Source organism: Salvelinus fontinalis, chromosome 3 (assembly GCF_029448725.1).
Source record: "Salvelinus fontinalis isolate EN_2023a chromosome 3, ASM2944872v1, whole genome shotgun sequence".
In the NCBI taxonomy this organism is placed as follows: Eukaryota; Metazoa; Chordata; class Actinopteri; order Salmoniformes; family Salmonidae; genus Salvelinus; species Salvelinus fontinalis.
Window position 1 is genome coordinate 65,489,184 of NC_074667.1, and position 25,207 is coordinate 65,514,390.

A 25,207-nucleotide genomic window follows, 5' to 3' on the forward strand; every position below is an offset into this window, starting at 1 on the left:
CAATGCTGCCCCATCCACAGCTAAACACAATGCTGCCCCATCCACAGCTAAACACAATGCTGCCCCATCCACAGCTAAACACAATGCTGCCCCATCCACAGCTAAACACAATGCTGCCCCATCCACAGCTAAACACAATGCTGCCCCATCCACAGCTAAACACAATGCTGCCCCATCCACAGCTAAACACAATGCTGCCCCATCCACAGCTAAACACAATGCTGCCCCATCCACAGCTAAACACAATGCTGCCCCATCCACAGCTAAACACAATGCTGCCCCATCCACAGCTAAACACAATGCTGCCCCATCCACAGCTAAACACAATGCTGCCCCATCCACAGCTAAACACAATGCTGCCCCATCCACAGCTAAACACAATGCTGCCCCATCCACAGCTTAAAACAATGCTGCCCCATCCACAGCTTAAAACAATGCTGCCCCATCCACAGCTAAACACAATGCTGCCCCATCCACAGCTAAACACAATGCTGCCCCATCCACAGCTAAACACAATGCTGCCCCATCCACAGCTTAAAACAATGCTGCCCCATCCACAGCTAAACACAATGCTGCCCCATCCACAGCTTAAAACAATGCTGCCCCATCCACAGCTAAACACAATGCTGCCCCATCCACAGCTTAAAACAATGCTGCCCCATCCACAGCTAAACACAATGCTGCCCCATCCACAGCTTAAAACAATGCTGCCCCATCCACAGCTAAACACAATGCTGCCCCATCTACAGCTAAACACAATGCTGCCCCATCCACAGCTAAACACAATGCTGCCCCATCTACAGCTAAACACAATGCTGCCCCATCTACAGCTAAACACAATGCTGCCCCATCCACAGCTAAACACAATGCTGCCCCATCTACAGCTAAACACAATGCTGCCCCATCTACAGCTAAACACAATGCTGCCCCATCTACAGCTAAACACAATGCTGCCCCATCCACAGCTAAACACAATGCTGCCCCATCCACAGCTAAACACAATGCTGCCCCATCCACAGCTAAACACAATGCTGCCCCATCCACAGCTAAACACAATGCTGCCCCATCCACAGCTAAACACAATGCTGCCCCATCCACAGCTAAACACAATGCTGCCCCATCCACAGCTAAACACAATGCTGCCCCATCCACAGCTAAACACAATGCTGCCCCATCCACAGCTAAACACAATGCTGCCCCATCCACAGCTAAACACAATGCTGCCCCATCCACAGCTAAACACAATGCTGCCCCATCCACAGCTAAACACAATGCTGCCCCATCCACAGCTAAACACAATGCTGCCCCATCCACAGCTAAACACAATGCTGCCCCATCCACAGCTAAACACAATGCTGCCCCATCCACAGCTAAACACAATGCTGCCCCATCCACAGCTAAACACAATGCTGCCCCATCCACAGCTAAACACAATGCTGCCCCATCCACAGCTAAACACAATGCTGCCCCATCTACAGCTAAACACAATGCTGCCCCATCTACAGCTAAACACAATGCTGCCCCATCTACAGCTAAACACAATGCTGCCCCATCCACAGCTAAACACAATGCTGCCCCATCCACAGCTAAACACAATGCTGCCCCATCCACAGCTAAACACAATGCTGCCCCATCCACAGCTAAACACAATGCTGCCCCATCCACAGCTAAACACAATGCTGCCCCATCCACAGCTAAACACAATGCTGCCCCATCCACAGCTAAACACAATGCTGCCCCATCCACAGCTAAACACAATGCTGCCCCATCCACAGCTAAACACAATGCTGCCCCATCCACAGCTAAACACAATGCTGCCCCATCCACAGCTAAACACAATGCTGCCCCATCCACAGCTAAACACAATGCTGCCCCATCCACAGCTAAACACAATGCTGCCCCATCCACAGCTAAACACAATGCTGCCCCATCCACAGCTAAACACAATGCTGCCCCATCCACAGCTAAACACAATGCTGCCCCATCCACAGCTAAACACAATGCTGCCCCATCCACAGCTAAACACAATGCTGCCCCATCCACAGCTAAACACAATGCATCCCCATCCACAGCTAAACACAATGCTGCCCCATCCACAGCTAAACACAATGCTGCCTCATCCACAGCTAAAAACAATGCTGCCCCATCCACAGCTAAACACAATGCTGCCTCATCCACAGCTAAAAACAATGCTGCCCCATCCACAGCTAAACACAATGCTGCCCCATCCACAGCTAAACACAATGCTGCCCCATCCACAGCTAAACACAATGCTGCCCCATCCACAGCTAAACACAATGCTGCCCCATCCACAGCTAAACACAATGCTGCCCCATCCACAGCTTAAAACAATGCTGCCCCATCCACAGCTTAAAACAATGCTGCCCCATCCACAGCTTAAAACAATGCTGCCCCATCCACAGCTTAAATCAATGCTGCCCCATCCACAGCTTAAAACAATGCTGCCCCATCCACAGCTTAAAACAATGCTGCCCCATCCACAGCTAAAAACAATGCTGCCCCATCCACAGCTAAACACAATGCTGCCCCATCCACAGCTTAAAACAATGCTGCCCCATCCACAGCTAAACACAATGCTGCCCCAACCACAGCTTAAAACAATGCTGCCCCATCCACAGCTTAAAACAATGCTGCCCCATCCACAGCTTAAAACAATGCTGCCCCATCCACAGCTTAAAACAATGCTGCCCCATCCACAGCTTAAAACAATGCTGCCCCATCCACAGCTAAACACAATGCTGCCTCATCCACAGCTTAAAACAATGCTGCCCCATCCACAGCTAAAAACAATGCTGCCCCATCCACAGCTTAAAACAATGCTGCCCCATCCACAGCTAAAAACAATGCTGCCCCATCCACAGCTTAAAACAATGCTGCCCCATCCACAGCTAAACACAATGCTGCCTCATCCACAGCTAAAAACAATGCTGCCCCATCCACAGCTAAACACAATGCTGCCCCATCCACAGCTAAACACAATGCTGCCCCATCCACAGCTAAACACAATGCTGCCCCATCCACAGCTAAACACAATGTTGCCCCGTCCACAGCTAAAAACAATGCTGCCCCATCCACAGCTAAACACAATGCTGCCTCATCCACAGCTAAAAACAATGCTGCCACATCCACAGCTAAACACAATGCTGCCCCATCCACAGCTAAACACAATGCTGCCCCATCCACAGCTAAACACAATGCTGCCCCATCCACAGCTTAAAACAATGCTGCCACATCCACAGCTTAAAACAATGCTGCCCCATCCACAGCTTAAAACAATGCTGCCCTATACACAGCTAAACACAATGCTGCCCCATCCACAGCTAAACACAATGCTGCCCCATCCACAGCTTAAAACAATGCTGCCCCATCCACAGCTAAACACAATGCTGCCCCATCCACAGCTAAACACAATGCTGCCCCATCCACAGCTAAACACAATGCTACCCCATCCACAGCTAAACACAATGCTGCCCCATCCACAGCTTAAAACAATGCTGCCCCATCCACAGCTAAACACAATGCTGCCCCATCCACAGCTAAACACAATGCTGCCCCATCCACAGCTAAACACAATGCTGCCCCATCCACAGCTTAAAACAATGCTGCCCCATCCACAGCTTAAAACAATGCTGCCCCATCCACAGCTAAACACAATGCTGCCCCATCCACAGCTAAAAACAATGCTGCCCCATCCACAGCTAAACACAATGCTGCCCCATCCACAGCTAAACACAATGCTGCCCCATCCACAGCTAAAAACAATGCTGCCCCATCCACAGCTAAACACAATGCTGCCTCATCCACAGCTAAAAACAATGCTGCCACATCCACAGCTAAACACAATGCTGCCCCATCCACAGCTAAACACAATGCTGCCCCATCCACAGCTAAACACAATGCTGCCCCATCCACAGCTTAAAACAATGCTGCCACATCCACAGCTTAAAACAATGCTGCCCCATCCACAGCTTAAAACAATGCTGCCCTATACACAGCTAAACACAATGCTGCCCCATCCACAGCTAAACACAATGCTGCCCCATCCACAGCTTAAAACAATGCTGCCCCATCCACAGCTAAACACAATGCTGCCCCATCCACAGCTAAACACAATGCTGCCCCATCCACAGCTAAACACAATGCTACCCCATCCACAGCTAAACACAATGCTGCCCCATCCACAGCTTAAAACAATGCTGCCCCATCCACAGCTAAACACAATGCTGCCCCATCCACAGCTAAACACAATGCTGCCCCATCCACAGCTAAACACAATGCTGCCCCATCCACAGCTTAAAACAATGCTGCCCCATCCACAGCTTAAAACAATGCTGCCCCATCCACAGCTAAACACAATGCTGCCCCATCCACAGCTAAAAACAATGCTGCCCCATCCACAGCTAAACACAATGCTGCCCCATCCACAGCTAAACACAATGCTGCCCCATCCACAGCTAAAAACAATACTGCCCCATCCACAGCTAAACACAATGCTGCCCCATCCACAGCTAAACACAATGCTGCCCCATCCACAGCTAAAAACAATGCTGCCCCATCCACAGCTAAAAACAATGCTGCCCCATCCACAGCTAAACACAATGCTGCCTCATCCACAGCTTAAAACAATGCTGCCCCATCCACAGCTAAACACAATGCTGCCCCGTCCACAGCTAAACACAATGCTGCCCCATCCACAGCTAAACACAATGCTACCCCATCCACAGCTAAAAACAATGCTACCCCATCCACAGCTATAAACAATGCTGCCTCATCCACAGCTAAAAACAATGCTGCCCCATCCACAGCTAAACACAATGCTGCCCCATCCACAGCTAAAAACAATGCTGCCCCATCCACAGCTAAACACAATGCTGCCCCATCCACAGCTAAACACAATGCTGCCCCATCCACAGCTAAACACAATGCTGCCCCATCCACAGCTTAAAACAATGCTGCCCCATCCACAGCTAAAAACAATGCTGCCCCATCCACAGCTTAAAACAATGCTGCCCCATCCACAGCTTAAAACAATGCTGCCCCATCCACAGCTAAACACAATGCTGCCCCATCCACAGCTAAACACAATGCTGCCCCATCCACAGCTAAACACAATGCTGCCCCATCCACAGCTAAACACAATGCTGCCCCATCCACAGCTCAATCCAAAATGCCTCCCCATGAACTGAAAGAGAGGCTCCTTTTGTAGGGGTAGCCCCTCCCCTCAGAACAATTTACACTAATTAATTGAGCAATTACCTAGTCAAACCTACATTTTCCATTTAACTAAACATACTAAAGGAAATACATTGCAACACGTTTTCTATGAAACAATATCACAATATAACATTCACAACATTACATCACTACTGACATGGAGTCTTTCAATATGCCCATATGCATTAATGAGCCATTTAGGACAGGCACTACAAAGACAGCCCAATTCCCTTAGCTCGGGTCCTTATCCAGCATACCCGGAAGCTACAGAGATGGAGAGAGAGAGGAACAGAACAAACAAATAACGTGTTCATCCATAACATCCATAAGTAAAATAGTTATTGCTTATATTAAATATGAACACTTGTCTGTTTAATTCTTTATCCCATAACCGGTTACTGACGTAAGTGTGACATGTATGTACTAAGATAGAGAAGTTAACTTGTGTGTCGACCCACATTGTTAACTTATCTGATAACGGAGCGAGGTGGAGCGATGAATGTTTGCGTTAAAGTACCAAATGCTGCCCGCGGCCGTGACGGACTTCTACGTCACAGGAGTTCCTTAGTAATTAGTGACCTAGACAACCAGGTGAGGGCAGTTCTTTACTAATTAGTGACCTAGACAACCAGGTGAGGGCTGTTCTTTACTAATTAGTGACCCAGACAACCAGGTGAGGGCAGTTCTTTACTAATTAGTGACCCAGACAACCAGGTGAGGGCAGTTCTTTACTAATTAGTGACCCAGACAACCAGGTGAGGGCTGTTCTTTACTAATTAGTGACCTAGACAACCAGGTGAGGGCTGTTCCTTACTAATTAGTGACCCAGACAACCAGGTGAGGGCAGTTCTTTACTAATTAGTGACCCAGACAACCAGGTGAGGGCTGATCTTTACTAATTAGTGACCCAGACAACCAGGTGAGGGCTGTTCTTTACTAATTAGTGACCCAGACAACTAGGTGAGGGCTGTTCTTTACTAATTAGTGACCTTCATGAATTATTAAGGGAGGAGCAAAAACCCGCATCAACTCTGCCCTACGTGGAATTAGTTTGACACGTGCTGTACATTCATTGTATTAGTAAATACATTTTTCTTTAAAGTATTTTTTTTTAAGAATGTTTGAGCTTTTTGATTCCAGTGATACAGTGCATTGGGAAAGTATTCAGACTTCTTGACTTTTTCCACATTTTGTTACATTACAGCCTTATTCTAAAATGAATTAAATTGTTTTTTTCCCCACATCAATCTACACACAATACCACATAATGAAAAAGCAAAAACAGGTTTTTAGAATTTTTTTCAAATGTATAAAACAAAAATAAGACAAATATTAAATTTACTTAAGTATTCAGATCCTTTACTCAGCACTTTGTTGAGGCATCATTGGCAGTCGATTACAGCCTCGAGTCTTCTTGGGTATGACACTACAAGCTTGGCACACCTGTATTTGGGGAGTTTCTCCCATTCTTCTCTGCAGATCCTCTCAAGCTCTGTCAGGTTGCATGGGTAGCGTCACTGCACAGCTATTTTCAGGTCTCTCCAGAGATGTTCAATCGAAATCAAGTCCAGGCTCTGGCTGGGCCACTCAAGGACATTCAGAGACTTGTCCCGAAGCCACTCCTGCGTTGTCTTGGCTGTGAGCTTAGGGTCGTTGTCCTGTTGGAAGGTAAACCTTCACCCCAGTCTGAGGTCCTGAGCGCTCTGGAGCAGGTTTTCATCAAGGATCTCTCTGTACTTTGCTCTGATCATCTTTCCCTAAATCCTGACTAGTCTTCCAGTCCCTGCCACTGAAAAACATCCCAACAGCATGATGCTTCCACCACCATGCTTCACCGTAGGGATGGTGCCAGGTTTCCTCCCGATGTGACGCTTGGCATTCAGGTCAAAGTGTTCAATCTTGGTTTCATCAGACCAGAGAATCTTGTTTTTCATGGTCTGAGAGTCTTTAGGTGCCTTTTGGCAAACTCCAAGAGGCCTGTCATGTGCCTTTTACTGAGGAGTGGCTTCAGTCTGGCCACTCTAGCATAAAGGCCTGATTGGGGGAGTGCTGCAGAGATGGTTGTCCTTCTGGAAGGTTCTCCCATCTCCACAGAGGAACTCTGGGGCTCTGTCAGTAACCATCAGGTTCTTGGTCACCTCCCAGACCAAGGCCCGTCTCCCCCCGATAGCTCAGTTTGGCTGGGCGGCTAGCTCTAGGAAGAGTCTTGGTGGTTCCAAACTTCTTCCATTTAAGAATGATGGAGGCCACTATGTTCTTGGGGAACTTCAATGCTGCAGAAATGTTTTGGTACCCTTCCCCAAATTTGTGCCTTGACACGATCCTGTCTCGGAGTTGTACAGACAATTCCTTCGACCTCATGGCTTGGTTTTTGCTCTGACATGCACTGTCAACTGTGGGACCTTATATAGACAGGTGTGTGCCTTTCCAAATCGTGTCCAATCAATTAAAGTTACCACAGGTGAACTCCAATTAAGTTGTCGAGGATGATCAACGGAAACAGGATCCACCTGAGCTCATTTCGAGTCTCATCGCAAAGGGTCGGAAATACTTATGTAAATAAGGTATTTCTGTTTTTTATTTGTAATACATTTGCAAAAATGTCTAAAACCCTGTTTTAATTTGTCATTATGTGGTATTGTGATGTCATTATGTGGTATTGTGATGTCATTATGTGGTATTGTGATGTCATTATGGGGTATTGTGATGTCATTATGGGGTATTGTGATGTGATTATGGGGTATTGTGATGTCATTATGGGGTATTGTGATGTCATTATGGGGTATTGTGATGTCATTATGGGGTATTGTGATGTCATTATGGGGTATTGTGATGTGATTATGGGGTATTGTGTGTAGATTGATGAGGGAAAAAAAGATTTAATCCATTTTAGAATAAGGCTGTAATAAACAACATGTGCACTGTACATCCTTGTTGTCATAGTAATGATAACCAATGTGTTTTAAACTCACCTCATCCACAACCAATGTGTTTTAAACTCAGCTCATACACTACCATTGTGTTTCAGTGTAAACTCAGCTCATTCACTACCAATGTGTTTCAGTTTAAACTCACCTCATCCACAACCAATGTGTTTCAGTTTAAACTCACCTCATCCACAACCAATGTGTTTCAGTGTAAACTCACCTCATCCACTACCAATGTGTTTCAGTGTAAACTCAGCTCATCCACAACCAATGTGTTTCAGTTTAAACTCACCTCATCCACAACCAATGTGTTTCAGTTTAAACTCACCTCATCCACAACCAATGTGTTTTAAACTCACCTCATCCACAACCAATGTGTTTTAAACTCACCTCATCCACAACCAATGTGTTTTAAACTCACCTCATCCACAACCAATGTGTTTTAAACTCACCTCATCCACAACCAATGTGTTTTAAACTCACCTCATCCACAACCAATGTGTTTTAAACTCACCTCATCCACAACCAATGTGTTTTAAACTCACCTCATCCACAACCAATGTGTTTTAAACTCACCTCATCCACAACCAATGTGTTTTAAACTCACCTCATCCACAACCATTGTGTTTCAGTGTAAACTCAGCTCATTCACTACCAATGTGTTTCAGTTTAAACTCACCTCATTCACTACCAATGTGTTTCAGTGTAAACTCACCTCATCCACTACCAATGTGTTTCAGTGTGTTCTGGTGGGTTGGAGGCCCCCTGTGGAGATCACGGGAACTGTGATGATGGACGCATGGGGTCTGGACGGTGCCGGTGTCACGATGGCTTCAAAGGAATAGCCTGTGAGCTGTGTGAACTTAAACACTATGGAACCAATTGTACAGCGTGTAACTGCACAAATCAGGGCCAATGTGAGGAGGGGATGGAGGGAGATGGGACCTGTTCCTGTACTGAGGGCTGGACTGGAGACCGCTGCCACCTTAAAATAGGTAAACAGTGATTCAGCTATTATGAAACTACACTATTACATAAAAAAAAACATTCCTTATCCATGATACTTCAATGGTTGACTATCCAGGAATATAAAGGAAAAGGACCCGTGTACTGGGTGTAAGGAATGTTTTGGGGATGTTCAAGGAAAAGGACCCGTGTACTGGGTGTAAGGAATGTTTCGTGGATGTTCAAGTCCCTCCGTCAAGTACCTGCTTCCCTTTTTCTTCAAGCTGGGCTGAAGCACCTTTGGGGATATATTTGAACTATTACATGGTAATGTGATATGCCACAAACAGACAATTCATAATAGTATCTTATATACTACCTCCACGCTTTGTGTGCGTGTAGCAGTATATTGCTGGTAGGTAGCCCAGCGGCTAAGGAGTTGGACCTGTAGCTGAAAGGTCACCTGTTCAAATCCCAGGCCAGGTGCTGGGGGAAAAAAGGGGGGGGTTGATCTGGTAACTGGAGGGCTATTAAGTTCATATTCTAACAACTATCCCCTACCGTTGGGCCCTTGAGCAAGGCCCTTAACCCCTCAACATGTTCTCCAACCAGGGGCACTGCAGCTTCACCCTGTGCTGCTGTCAAACGTGTGATGTGTGTCTGTGCGATGTGTCATGTGGTGGGGGATTAAGAGAGAAGACATTTCTTTATACCTATAATAAATATAATAACTATAACTATAATAATAATAATAACAACAATAATATTATATATGATAATAATAACAATCATTCTAATAATAACTACAAAAATAATAACTATAAACATGTATAAAAACAACTATAATAATAACTATAATAATAATAATAACCATAATAATACATCATAATAACAAATATAATAACTATAATAATACATACAATAAATAAAAACAACTATAATAATAATTATATAATAATAATAATAACCATAATAATACATCATAATAACAAATATAATAATAATAACTATATATATATTTTTTTAAATATACAATTAACTAATAATAACTCTAACAATAATAACTATAATAATAAAACGATAAACTATAATAATAACAAAGACTATAATAACAAAATATAATAATAATAACAACTATAATAATAATAAAGTAGCTATGGACAAAAAGTTGTATTGTATGTGTGGGTCCGTGTGTGATAACTTTGTCAACTGTTGTGTCCAATCAGAGAAGAAGCCGGTGTGTTCTCCAGAGTGCCATGTTAACGCTGTGTGTCTGCCCGGCAACATCTGTCTCTGTCAGTCACAGTATGTGGGGGACGGCTTGAACTGCACTGGTGGGTTGGAATCATTATTTAACTCATTTATTACCCACAATCCAGTTAGCTAATAGATTAACCCAATGTATTCATTCTAAATCCACACCTCTTGGTGTGTTGCGTCATGACTAGGGGCCCAGAGTTTTTCCAGACCATGTGACCTGACCAGGAAAAACTCTTTGGCCCTAAACGTTTAGCGAGTCTTGGGGTTGCGTCCCAAATGGCACCCTAGTTTCCGCTAGTGTGCACTTATTTTGAGTAGTGCACAATTTAGGGAACAGGGTGATATTTTAGATGAAGACCCAATGTAGTTTGTTAGTCACCATGGAAACTGTGTGCACTAATTAGGTAATAGGGTGCCATTTGAGACTGAGCCTTGCTATTCTGTTTCCAAATCTTCTCGTCCAGCTCCTGGCCTGTTATATTATTACTTATCTCTGTGTCTCCTCCAGCTCCTGATCTATGTGCGGAGTACAACGGAGGCTGCCACCAGCATGCAGCCTGTCTCCAGACAGACCTGCAGGTCAACTGTACGTGTCTGTCTGGCTACGAGGGTGACGGCTATGTCTGCTCACCTATCAACAGGTGTGTCACAGAGACCAACGGAGGATGCAGTGACTTCGCTACTTGCCTGTTCACAGGGCCTGTGAGTGGTGGCTTCATATTCATGTTTTTCTGGCGCTTTCTCAATTGTCTTTTCCTTCCTGTTGAACGCAGAACGAGGGAGCGCTCGGTTTGTTCTTTTGTAAAGTTTTGAAAGTCTCTGAAAAAGTTTGGTTAGTAGCTAGCCACCTTTTGAGTTTGGATCCTGCGACGTGGTTGGCATCAGTTGCTGGAACCGCTACTATCTGTCCAGTGATCCTGCCGACCAAGGCCGGGTCTGAGGAGCGGTTTGGTGTAGAAGCTAGCCTAGCTGCTAGCTAGCTGCCTATCAAGCTAGCAGGGTTTCCTTGAGGGTGTTGTTAGCCATTGTGGCTGGGACCAGCTTGTCTAGATCCCTCCTGTTTGCCAATGCTGTTTGCCAATGCTTATGGGGGAGGTGTTACTGTATATATTCATATCCCTGTAATGCTTATGGGGGGGTGTTGCTGTATATATTCAGAGCCATATCCCTGTAATGCTTATGGGGGAGGTGTTACTGTATATATTCAGAGCCATATCCCTGTAATGCTTATGGGGGAGGTGTTACTGTATATATTCAGAGCCATATCCCTGTAATGCTTATGGGGGAGGTGTTACTGTATATATTCAGAGCCATATCCCTGTAATGCTTATGGGGGAGGTGTTGCCGTATATATTCAGAGCCATATCCCTGTAATGCTTATGGGGGAGGTGTTACTGTATATATTCAGAGCCATATCCCTGTAATGCTTACGGGGGAGGTGTCACTGTATATATTCAGAGCCATATCCCTGTAATGCTTATGGGGGAGGTGTTACTGTATATATTCAGAGCCATATCCCTGTAATGCTTAGATAAGATCTTATGTCAAGTGTTATTGAAGTGTTGTGGTTGCAGGTTTCTGTCTGTATGTAGTAAAACACAAAACACTTTCTGGGCTAATAATGTAAGAAATAACCAACAACAAAAAAATAATACTTTCAAAGTTGCTTAGGAGCTTGAAGCAGAGCTGCCATGTCTGTCGGCGCCATCTTGCAGAAAGACAAATTCAACTCCGTCTTTCATCCAATCAGATGGCTTATTTATCACAAAACCATTTAATGTTTCCAATTATTTTATTGATTACTTCATTGGCAAAGTGGGAAAATGTAGGAAAGGAAATACCACACACGAACAGTGAGCCATTGTGGCTGGGACCAGCTTGTGTCTAGATCCCTGCTGTTTGCCATTGTGGCTGGGACCAGCTTGTCTCTAGATCCCTGCTGTTTGCCATTGTGGCTGGGACCAGCTTGTCTCTAGATCCCTGCTGTTTGTCATTGTGGCTGGGATCAGCTTGTGTCTAGATCCCTGCTGTTTGTCATTGTGGCTGGGACCAGCTTGTGTCTAGATCCCTGCTGTTTGTCATTGTGGCTGGGACCAGCTTGTGTCTAGATCCCTGTTGTTTGCCATTGTGGCTGGGACCAGCTTGTGTCTAGATCCCTGTTGTTTGCCATTGTGGCTGGGACCAGCTTGTGTCTAGATCCCTGCTGTTTGCCATTGTGGCTGGGACCAGCTTGTCTCTAGATCCCTGCTGTGTGCCATTGTGGCTGGGACCAGCTTGTGGCTGTCTAGATCCCTGCTGTTTGCCATTGTGGCTGGGACCAGCTTGTGTCTAGATCCCTGCTGTTTGTCATTGTGGCTGGGACCAGCTTGTGTCTAGATCCCTGCTGTTTGCCATTGTGGCTGGGACCAGCTTGTGTCTAGATCCCTGCTGTTTGCCATTGTGGCTGGGACCAGCTTGTGTCTAGATCCCTGCTGTTTGTCATTGTGGCTGGGACCAGATTGTGTCTAGATCCCTGCTGTTTGCCAATGCTGTTTGCCAATGCTTATGGGGGAGGTGTTACTGTATATATTCAGAGCCATATCCCTGTAATGCTTATGGGGGAGGTGTTACTGTATATATTCAGAGCCATATCCCTGTAATGCTTATGGGGGAGGTGTTACTGTATATATTCAGAGCCATATCCCTGTAATGCTTATGGGGGAGGTGTTGCTGTATATATTCAGAGCCATATCCCTGTAATGCTTATGGGGGAGGTGTTACTGTATATATTCAGAGCCATATCCCTGTAATGCTTATGGGGGAGGTGTTACTGTATATATTCAGAGCCATATCCCTGTAATGCTTATAGGGGAGGTGTTGCTGTATATATTCAGAGCCATATCCCTGTAATGCTTATGGGGGAGGTGTTACTGTATATATTCAGAGCCATATCCCTGTAATGCTTATGGGGGGTGGGGGAGGTGTTGCTGTATATATTCAGAGCCATATCCCTGTAATGCTTATGGGGGAGGTGTTACTGTATATATTCAGAGCCATATCCCTGTAATGCTTATGGGGGGTGGGGGAGGTGTTGCTGTATATATTCAGAGCCATATCCCTGTAATGCTTATGGGGGAGGTGTTACTGTATATATTCAGAGCCATATCCCTGTAATGCTTATGGGGGGTGGGGGAGGTGTTGCTGTATATATTCAGAGCCATATCCCTGTAATGCTTATGGGGGAGGTGTTACTGTATATATTCAGAGCCATATCCCTGTAATGCTTATGGGGGAGGTGTTACTGTATATATTCAGAGCCATTTCCCTGTAATGCTTATGGGGGAGGTGTTACTGTATATATTCAGAGCCATATCCCTGTAATGCTTATGGGGGAGGTGTTGCTGTATATATTCAGAGCCATATCCCTGTAATGCTTATGGGGGAGGTGTTACTGTATATATTCAGAGCCATATCCCTGTAATGCTTATGGGGGAGGTGTTACTGTATATATTCAGAGCCATATCCCTGTAATGCTTATGGGGGAGGTGTTACTGTATATATTCAGAGCCATATCCCTGTAATGCTTATGGGGGAGGTGTTACTGTATATATTCAGAGCCATATCCCTGTAATGTTTATGGGGGAGGTGTTACTGTATATATTCAGAGCCATATCCCTGTAATGCTTATGGGGGAGGTGTTGCTGTATATATTCATATCCCTGTAATGCTTAGATAAGATCTTATGTCAAGTGTTATTGAAGTGTTGTGGTTGCAGGTTTCTGTCTGTATGTAATAAAACACAAAACACTTTCTGGGCTAATAATGTAAGAAATAACCACAAAAAAAAAATAATACTTTCAAAGTTGCTTAGGAGCTTGAAGCAGAGCTGCCATGTCTGTCGGCGCCATCTTGCAGAAAGACAAATTCAACTCCGTCTTTCATCCAATCAGATGGCTTATTTATCACAAAACCATTTAATGTTTCCAATTATTTTATTGATTACTTCATTGGCAAAGTGGGAAAATGTAGGAAAGGAAATGCCACACACGAACAGTGAGCCATTGTCTTCGTGCATAAAAAAAAAATGAAAGGTCGAATTTTGTGGAAGAGGTAGAGAAATTATTGTTATAGATCAATAATGACAAACCTCCTGGCTTTGACATCTTGGATGGAAAGCTACTGAGGATGGTAGCTGACTCTATAGCCACTCCTATCTGTCTTATCTTTAATCTGAGACTAGAGGAAGGGGTTTGTCCTCAGACCTGGAGGGAAGCCAAAGTCATTCTGCTACCCAAAAGTGGCAAAGCGGCCTTTACTGGTTCTAACAGCAGACCAATCAGCTTGCTTCCAGCTCTTAGGAAACTGTTGGGAAAAAATGTGTTTGACCAAATACAATGCTATTTCTCTGTAAACAGATTGACAGACTTTCAGCATGCTTATAGAGAAGGGCACTCAACATGTACTGCACTGTCACGAATGACTGATGATTGGCTGAAATAAATGGATTAAAAGAAGATTGTGGGAGCTGTACTGATTTCAGTGCAGCCTTTGATATTATTGACCATAACCTGTTGTTGAGAAAAAAACTAAAAGCATTGTATTTGGTACAAATCATTCCCCTAGCTCGAGACCTCAGCTGAATCTGGTAATGAATGGTGTGGCTGTTGAACAAGTTGAGGAGACTAAATTACTTGGTGTTACCTTAGATTGTAAACTGTCATGGTCAAAACATATATATATATATTTCTTTAACTTTATTTAACCAGGAAGGGCTCATTGAGATTTGAAATCTCTTTTTCAAGAGCGTCCTGGCCCAGATAGGCAGCACCAAGTCATTACACAATTACAATTACAGAGTGTTGGAATAGTAACCGAAAGGTTGCAAGTTCGAATCCCCGAGCTGACAAGGTACAAATCTGTCGTTCTGCCCCTGAACAAAGCAGTTAAACCCACTGTTCTTAGGCCGTCATTGAAAATAAGAATTAGTTCTTAACTGACTTGCCTAGTTAAATAAAGGTAAAATTTAAAAAAATAAATAAACACAGACAACATGAAAAATCAGAAAACCATCTAGTTAAAACCATAGAATTCACAAGAGTATAACAGCAACATAAAACAGCTCATTAAAAACATTGACAGGTCAGGGAATAAGCCTCAAAATCCTTCATCAGTGATTCAAAAACACCAAATCGGGACAAGTTCTTCCAGTTTAAAAGTGTTTTGTAAGGCGTTCCAAGACGATGGCGCAGAGTACATAAAAGCCCTTCTACCAAATTTAGTTCGGACATTTGGAACAGTTAGCAGGATAAAGTCATGGATTCAAAGGTTGTAAAGATGGGGAGAGTTCTGTAATAAAAGAGATGCTCTGCTTTTTTGACACCACAATTATAAAGGAAGTCCTGCAGGCTCTAGTTTTATCTTATCTTGATTATTGTCCAGTCATATGGTCAAGATCTGCTCAAAAAGACCTAGTTAAGCTGCAGCTGGCCCAGAACAGAGCGACACGTGCTGCTCTTCATTTTAATCAGAGGGTTGATATAAATACTGTACATGCCAGTCTCTCTTGGCTCAGAGTTGAAGAGAGACTGACTGCATCACTTCTTTATTTTTATAAGAAAAATGTATGTGTTGAAAATCCCAAATTGTTTGCGTAGTCAACTTACTCAAAGCTCTGACACACACACTTACCCCACCAGACATGTCACCAGGGGTCTTTTCACAGTCCCCAAATCCAGAACAAATTCAAGAAAGCGTCCAGTATTATATACATTTAGCCATTATTTCATGGATCTCCCATCATATTGCTCAAACGAACAGCAAACCTGGTTTAAAAAAACAGATAAAGCAGCACCTCACAACGCCTCTCTCCTGTTTGACCCAGATATAGTGTGTATGTATTGATACTGTAATGTAGGATATGTGAGATGCTTTGAAACATACATGTAGTTCTGTCCTTGAGCTGTTCTTGTCTATTAATGTTCTGTATTATGTCATGTGGTGTGTGGACCCCAAGAAGAGTAGCTGCTGCTTTAGCGACCGCTAGTGGGGATCCTAATAAAATACCAAACACCAGAATCCTTGCATTCTATCTCCTCACTTCTTTCTCAAAATGCGTTGGAGGAGAAAGTCCAAGGTTGGTCTCCTCCGGTACATGTTGAGACCTAGTTATTCTTGGTTTTAGTAATGTCCTGATGTGTTCTATCCTCTCAGAATGAGCGTCAGTGCGAGTGTCTTGATGGGTACGTGGGGAACGGGCTCCAGTGTCTGGAGAAGGTGGTTCCACCTGTCGACCGCTGTCTGGAGGAGAACGGAGGATGTGACCCCCAGGCCACGTGCAAGGACCTGCATTACCACAGTAAGAACTGACCTAATACCTGCATTACCACAGAACTGAACTAAGACCTGCATTACCACAGAACTGACCTAATACCTGCATTACCACAGAACTGACCTAATACCTGCATTACCACAGAACTGACCTAAGACCTGCATTACCACAGAACTGAACTAAGACCTGCATTACCACAGAACTGAACTAAGACCTGCATTACCACAGAACTGACCTAAGACCTGCATTACCACAGAACTGACCTAAGACCTGCATTACCACAGAACTGACCTAAGACCTGCATTACCACAGAACTGACCTAAGACCTGCATTACCACAGAACTGACCTAAGACCTGCATTACCACAGAACTGACCTAAGACCTGCATTACCACAGAACTGACCTAAGACCTGCATTACCACAGAACTGACCTAAGACCTGCATTACCACAGAACTGACCTAAGACCTGCATTACCACAGAACTGACCTAAGACCTGCATTACCACAGAACTGACCTAAGACCTGCATTACCACAGAACTGACCTAAGACCTGCATTACCACAGAACTGACCTAAGACCTGCATTACCACAGAACTGAACTAAGACCTGCATTACCACAGAACTGAACTAAGACCTGCATTACCACAGAACTGACCTAAGACCTGCATTACCACAGAACTGACCTAAGACCTGCATTACCACAGAACTGAACTAAGACCTGCATTACCACAGAACTGACCTAAGACCTGCATTACCACAGAACTGACCTAAGACCTGCATTACCACAGAACTGACCTAAGACCTGCATTACCACAGAACTGACCTAAGACCTGCATTACCACAGAACTGACCTAAGACCTGCATTACCACAGAACTGAACTAAGACCTGCATTACCACAGAACTGACCTAAGACCTGCATTACCACAGAACTGACCTAAGACCTGCATTACCACAGAATTGACCTAAGACCTGCATTACCACAGAACTGACCTAAGACCTGCATTACCACAGAACTGACCTAAGACCTGCATTACCACAGAACTGACCTAAGACCTGCATTACCACAGAACTGAACTAAGACCTGCATTACCACAGTTCGCTCTGCCATTTCCTGTCTGGAAAAATTTGAATAGTTCGCCTAAATTCAGTTTGTGAAGAGAATCAATTTACCAATGTTAACCGCTGTGGAATATCTCCATTACCAAAAAGATAGTGTTTTTCAGCTGTTTGGCGTTGGTGTACAAAACCGAAAGTAAAAGAAGCAAATACAGAAATGTAAAGAACTGTAAGCATAGAAATAGCACGCATAGAACAGACTGTTTTTACATTGTTGCGTCTGGAATTGTGACATGAATAGGTAACTGTCTCGTGTTGATAGTAATACTGCCAGTGACAATAATATATTTTTTGAAAACAATAACGTTATGCCTACCTGTGTTGATTTCAATCACAGGTATATATTATGGCTGGGAAACTCAAGAACTCCAATTTCAAGAGAATACTGCTATGAATACTGCTATGTAGAAGGAACTATACTAGCTAAATATATATATTTTGCCCCCTCACCCATCAATACACATAACCCTATGATGACAAAGTGAAAACATGTTTTTATAAATGTTTGCAAATTTATTGAAAATGAAATACAGACATACACGAAACATAAGTATGTGGACACCCCTCCAAATGAGTGGATTCAGCTGTTTCAGCCACACCGGTTGCTGACAGGTGTATAAAATCGAGCACAGCCAAGCAATCTCCACAGACAAACATTGGAAGTAGAATTGCCTTACTGCTGAGCTCAGTAACTTTTAAACGTGGCACCGTCATAGGATGCCACCTTTCCAACAAGTCAGATCGTCACATTTCTCCCCTGCTGGAGCTCGTCGCCGTTGGACCGCGTTCTCTGGAATGATGAATAACGCTTCACCATCTGGCGAGCCGATGGACGAATCTGGATTTGGCGGATGCCAGGAGAACGCAACCTGCCCCAATGCAGAGTGCCAACTGTAAAGTTTGGTGGAGGAGGAATAATGGTCTGGGGCTGTTTTTCATGGTTCGGGCCCCTTAGTTCCAGTGAGGGGAAATCTTAACACTACAGCATACAATGACATTCTAGACGATTCTGTGCTTCCAACTTTGTTGCAACAGTTTGGGGAAGGCCCTTTCCTGGTTCAACTTCAGAACCATCTCCATGATTTTGGAATGAGATGTTGGACAAGCATGTGTCCACATACTTTTGACCATGTAGTGCCTATACAGTTTAAGTCGGAAGCTTAGGTTGGAGTCATTAAAACTCATTTTTAAACCACTCCACAAAATTCTTGTTAACAAACTATAGTTTTTGCAATTCGGTTAGGACGTCTACTTTGTGCATGACACAAGTAATTTTTCCAACAATTGTTTACAGACAGATTATTTCACTGTATCACAATTCCAGTGGATCAGAAAATTACATACACTAAGTTGACTGCCTTTACCCAGCTTGGAAAATTCCTGAAAATGTCATGGCTTTAGAAGCTTCTGATAAGCTAATTGACATCATTTGAGTCAATTGGAGGTGTACCTGTGGATGTATTTCAAGGCCTACCTTCAAACTCAGTGCCTCTTTGCTTGACATCATGGGAAAATCAAAAGAAATCAGCCAAGACCTCAGGGAAAATTGTAGACCTCCACAAGTCTGGTTCATCCTTGGGAGCAATTTCCAAATACCTGAAGGTACCACGTTCATCTGTACAAACAATAGTACGCAAGTATAAACACCATGGGACCACGCAGCAGTCATACTGCTCAGGAAGGAGACGCGTTCTGTCTCCTAGAGATGAACGTACTTTGATGTGAAAAGTGCAAATCAATCCCAGAACATTAGCAAAGGACCTTGTGAAGATGCTGGAGAAAACGGGTAAAAAAGTATCTATATCCACAGTAAAACGAGTCCTATAATCGACATAACCTGAAAGGCCGCTCAGCAAGGAAGAAGCCACTGCTCCAAAACCGCCATAAAAAAGCCAGAATACGGTTTGCAACTGCACATTGGGACAAATATTGTACTTTTTGGAGAAATGTCCTCTGGTCTGATGAAACAAAAATATAACTGTTTGGCCATAATGACAATCATTATGTTTGGAGGAAAAAGGGGGAGGCTTGCAAGCCGAAGAACACCATCCCAACCATGAATCACGGGGGTGGCAGCATCATGTTGTGGGGGTGCTTTGCTGCAGGAAGGACTGGTGCACTTCACAAATTAGATGGCATCATGAGGAAGGGAAATGATGTGGATATATTGAAGCAAAATCTCAAGACTTAAGTCAGGAAGTTAAAGCTTGGTCGCAAATGAGTCTTCCAAATGGACAATGACCCCAAGCATACTTCCAAAGTTGTGGCAAAATGGCTCAAGGACAACAAAGTCAAGGTATTGGAGTGGCCATCACAAAGCCCGGACCTCAATCCTATAGAAAATTTGTGGGCAGAACTGAAAAAGCGTGTGCAAGCAAGGAGGCCTACAAACCTGACACAGTTACACAGGCTCTGTCAGGAGGAATGGGCCAAAATTCACCCAACTTATTGTGAGCAGCATGTGGAACGCTACCCGAAATGTTTGACCCAAGTTAAACAATTTAAAGGCAATGCTACCAAATACTAATTTAGTGTATGTAAACTTCTGACCCACTGGGAATGTGATGAAAGAAATAAAAGCTGAAATAAATCATTCTCTCTACTATTATTCTGACATTTCACATTCTTAAAATAAAGTGGTGATCCTAACTGACCTAAAACAGGGATTTCTACTAGGATTAAATGTCAGGAATTGTGAAAAACTGAGTTTAAATGTATTTGACTAAGGTGTATGTAAACTTCTGACTTCAACTGTATATACACACACTCACACACAGTACAAGTTTGGACACACCTACTCACTCAAGCGTTTTTTCTTAATTTTTACAATTTTATGCATTGTAGAATAATAGTGAATACATCACAACTGTGAAATAACACATATGGAATCATGTAGTAACCAAAAGTGTTACATCTAAATATTTTTGATTTTAAATGTGAGATTCTTCAAAGTAGCCACCCTTTGCCTTGATGACAGCTTTGCACACTCATGGCATTCTCTCAACCAGCTTCATGGGGTAGTCACCGGGAAGGCATTTCAATTAAACAGGTGTGCCTTGTTAAAAGTTAATTTGTGGAATTTCTTTCCTTCTTCATGCATTTTAGCCTATCAGTTGTGTTGTGACAAGGTATACAGAAGATGGTATTTTACCAAATAGGGCTAAGACCATAACATGGCAAGAACAGCTCAAATAAGCACAGAAAAAAGACCGTACATCATTACTTTAAGACATGAAGGTCAGTCAATCCGAGAAATTGTGAAGAACTTTGAAAATTTCTTCAAGTGCAGTCGCAAAAACCATCCAGCGTTATGATGAAACTGGCTCTCATGACGACAGCCACAGGAAAGGAAGACCCAGAGGTCCCTCAGAAATTGCAGCCCAAATAAATGCTTCACAGAGTTCAAGTAACAGACACATCTCAACATCAACTGTTCCCGAGGAGACAGCATGAATCAGGCCTTCATGGTCGAATTGCTGCAAGAAACCACTACTAAAGGACACCAATAAGAAGAAGAGACTTGGTTGGGCCAAGACACACGAGAAATGGACATTAGACCGGTGGAAATCAGTCCTTTTGTCTGATGAGTCCAAATGTGAGATTTTTGGTTCCAACAGACATGCAGAGTAGATGAACTGATGATCTCTGCATGTGTGGTTCCCAGTGTGAAGCATGGAGGAGGTGGTGTGATGGTGCTTTGCTGGTGACACTGTAGGTGATTTATTTAGAATTCAAGGCACACTTACCCAGCATGGCTACCACAGCATTCTTTAGCGATACACCATCCCATCTGGTTTGCGCTTAGTGGGACTATCATTTGTTTTTCAACAGGACAATGACCCAACACACCTCCAGGCTCTAAGGGCTATATGACCCGGAAGGAGAGTGATGGAGTGCTGCATCAGATGACCTGACCTCCACAATCACCCGACCTCAACCCCAAATGAGGTGGTTTGGGATGAGTTGGACCAAAGAGTGAATGAAAAGCAGTCAAGTGCTCAGCGTATGTGGGAACTCATTTAAGACTGTTGGAAAAACATTCCAGGTGAAGCTGGTTGAGAGAATGCCAAGAGTGTGCAAAGCTACTTCGAAGAATCTAGAATATATTTTGATTTATTTAAGTAAGCATTTCACTGTAAGGTCTACACCTGTTGTATTCAGCGCACGTGACAAATAAACTTTGATTTGATTTGCGGTGCTGCTCATGGCAACATAATTCTGCAGATTCTACCTTTTAAAGTGACAGTTATTTCCATCTTTATTAAGAGACCGTTTTGTTCCTTTGTGTCGCCAGGTAACACTGCCGGAGTGTTCCACCTGCGTTCCAGTGCAGGGAAGTACCAGCTGAACTACACAGATGCTGAGCTAGCCTGTCAAGCTGAGGGGGCTACACTCGCCACCTTCTCTCAGATGGCTGATGCACAACAGGTCAGAGGTCATCCTTTAAAAAGGAACATCTGGGATTCAAAACAACAAAGAAGTCACCCTGACACTGTTCATCAATAGCTATTGATCATTACTTTAAAAAAAGTTCAAACATTGATGTGCCAATCACAGACTGGCCATTTAACTCAGCAAAATGATACTCTTGATTTAAAGTGTTACCAACTACTTGGGCAGTGTCAGTAGTTTAAAGTTGAACCAGGACATCATTAACTCTCAGCTACATGATACCGGTGTTTGAAAGTGATAGTTCACTATTTAGAAGTTTTACAGTGGTAGTGTCCTAATTCTCCCCCTGTGCACTTGCACACTCTCGGTCAGTGGAAACTCCCAGGCTCCAGCCAATGCTTTTTAATCCGTGACGACCAGGAAGTGTACAAGTGCAGTTTTTAAGAGAAGGGCAAAGAATCGGGATGCAACCAGTAACTGTCTGATTGACACCCCACCTGCTGATGTTGCAGTTCATGTGTGGTGTGTTTGTGTCTTTCTCTAACTGAGAATGCACCTGCTGATGTTGCAGTTCATGTGTGGTGTGTGTGTGTCTTTCTCTAGCTGAGAATGCACCGATGTGTTGCAGTTCATGTGTGTGTGTTTGTGTCTTTCTTTAGCTGGGAATGCACCGATGTGTTGCAGTTCATGTGTGGTGTGTTTGTGTCTTTCTCTAGCTGGGAATGCACCGATGTGTTGCAGTTCATGTGTGGTGTGTTTGTGTCTTTCTCTAGCTGGGAATGCACCGATGTGTTGCAGTTCATGTGTGGTGTGGTTGTGTCTTTCTCTAGCTGAGAATGCACCGATGTGTTGCAGTTCATGTGTGTGTGTTTGTGTCTTTCTCTAGCTGGGAATGCACCGCTGTGTTGCTGGATGGATACAAGGGAAGAAAGTGGGCTATCCAACCAGGTTTCCCTCGGTCAATTGTGGTGACAACCATGTTGGTATAGTGCTATACAAAGACCCTGTGGACCCCAGCAGCAAATACGACACCTTCTGTTACAGACTGTCAGGTAACACCATCAACCAGGGTTGTGCTCCACTTACAGACTGTCAGGTTACACCATCAACCAGGGTTGGACTCCACTTACAGACTGTCAGGTTACACCATCAACCAGGGTTGGGCTCCACTTACAGACTGTCAGGTTACACCATCAACCAGGGTTGTGCTCCACTTACAGACTGTCAGGTTACACCATCAACCAGGGTCGGGCTCCACTTACAGACTGTCAGGTTACACCATCAACCAGGGTTGTGCTCCACTTACAGACTGTCAGGTAACTCCATCAACCAGGGTTGTGCTCCACTTACAGACTGTCAGGTTACACCATCAACCAGGGTTGGGCTCCACTTACAGACTGTCAGGTAACACCATCAACCAGGGTTGTGCTCCACTTACAGACTGTCAGGTTACACCATCAACCAGGGTTGTGCTCCACTTACAGACTGTCAGGTAACACCATCAACCAGGGTTAGGCTCCACTTACAGACTGTCAGGTTACACCATCAACCAGGGTTGGGCTCCACTTACAGACTGTCAGGTAACACCATCAACCAGGGTTGTGCTCCACTTACAGACTGTCAGGTAACACCATCAACCAGGGTTGTGCTCCACTTACAGACTGTCAGGTTACACCATCAACCAGGGTTGTGCTCCACTTACAGACTGTCAGGTTACACCATCAACCAGGGTTGTGCTCCACTTACAGACTGTCAGGTAACACCATCAACCAGGGTTGGGCTCCACTTACAGACAGTCAGGTTACACCATCAACCAGGGTTGTGCTCCACTTACAGACTGTCAGGTTACACCATCAACCAGGGTTGGGCTCCACTTACAGACTGTCAGGTAACACCATCAACCAGGGTTGGGCTCCACTTACAGACTGTCAGGTTACACCATCAACCAGGGTTGTGCTCCACTTACAGACTGTCAGGTAACACCATCAACCAGGGTTGTGCTCCACTTACAGACTGTCAGGTTACACCATCAACCAGGGTTGTGCTCCACTTACAGACTGTCAGGTTACACCATCAACCAGGGTTGTGCTCCACTTACAGACTGTCAGGTAACACCATCAACCAGGGTTAGGCTCCACTTACAGACTGTCAGGTTACACCATCAACCAGGGTTGGGCTCCACTTACAGACTGTCAGGTAACACCATCAACCAGGGTTGGGCTCCACTTACAGACTGTCAGGTTACACCATCAACCAGGGTCGGGCTCCACTTACAGACTGTCAGGTTACACCATCAACCAGGGTTGTGCTCCACTTACAGACTGTCAGGTTACACCATCAACCAGGGTTGGGCTCCACTTACAGACTGTCAGGTAACACCATCAACCAGGGTTGTGCTCCACTTACAGACTGTCAGGTTACACCATCAACCAGGGTTGGGCTCCACTTACAGACTGTCAGGTAACTCCATCAACCAGGGTTGGGCTCCACTTACAGACTGTCAGGTAACACCATCAACCAGGGTTGGGCTCCACTTACAGACTGTCAGGTTACACCATCAACCAGGGTTGGGCTCCACTTACAGACTGTCAGGTAACACCATCAACCAGGGTTGTGCTCCACTTACAGACTGTCAGGTAACACCGTCAACCAGGGTTGGGCTCCACTTACAGACTGTCAGGTAACACCATCAACCAGGGTTGGGCTCCACTTACAGACTGTCAGGTTACACCGTCAACCAGGGTTGGGCTCCACTTACAGACTGTCAGGTAACACCATCAACCAGGGTTGTGCTCCACTTACAGACTGTCAGGTAACACCATCAACCAGGGTTGGGCTCCACTTACAGACTGTCAGGTTACACCATCAACCAGGGTTGGGCTCCACTTACAGACTGTCAGGTAACACCATCAACCAGGGTTGGGCTCCACTTACAGACTGTCAGGTTACACCATCAACCAGGGTCGGGCTCCACTTACAGACTGTCAGGTTACACCATCAACCAGGGTTGGGCTCCACTTACAG

At 44.5% G+C, this 25,207-nt stretch overlaps 1 protein-coding gene across 1 annotated transcript in view; it reads left to right on the forward strand.

Moving 5' to 3' along the window:
• The window catches only part of stab1 (stabilin 1), a 174,734-nt gene that overhangs the window by 141,605 nt on the left and 7,922 nt on the right, over positions 1-25,207 (forward strand). Inside the window, exons 57-62 of the mRNA XM_055917813.1 lie at positions 8,903-9,157; positions 10,334-10,441; positions 10,876-11,069; positions 16,557-16,701; positions 22,086-22,219; positions 23,070-23,235. Coding sequence (XP_055773788.1) covers positions 8,903-9,157; positions 10,334-10,441; positions 10,876-11,069; positions 16,557-16,701; positions 22,086-22,219; positions 23,070-23,235 — 1,002 coding nt within the window. The remainder of the gene's footprint in view (positions 1-8,902; positions 9,158-10,333; positions 10,442-10,875; positions 11,070-16,556; positions 16,702-22,085; positions 22,220-23,069; positions 23,236-25,207) is intronic.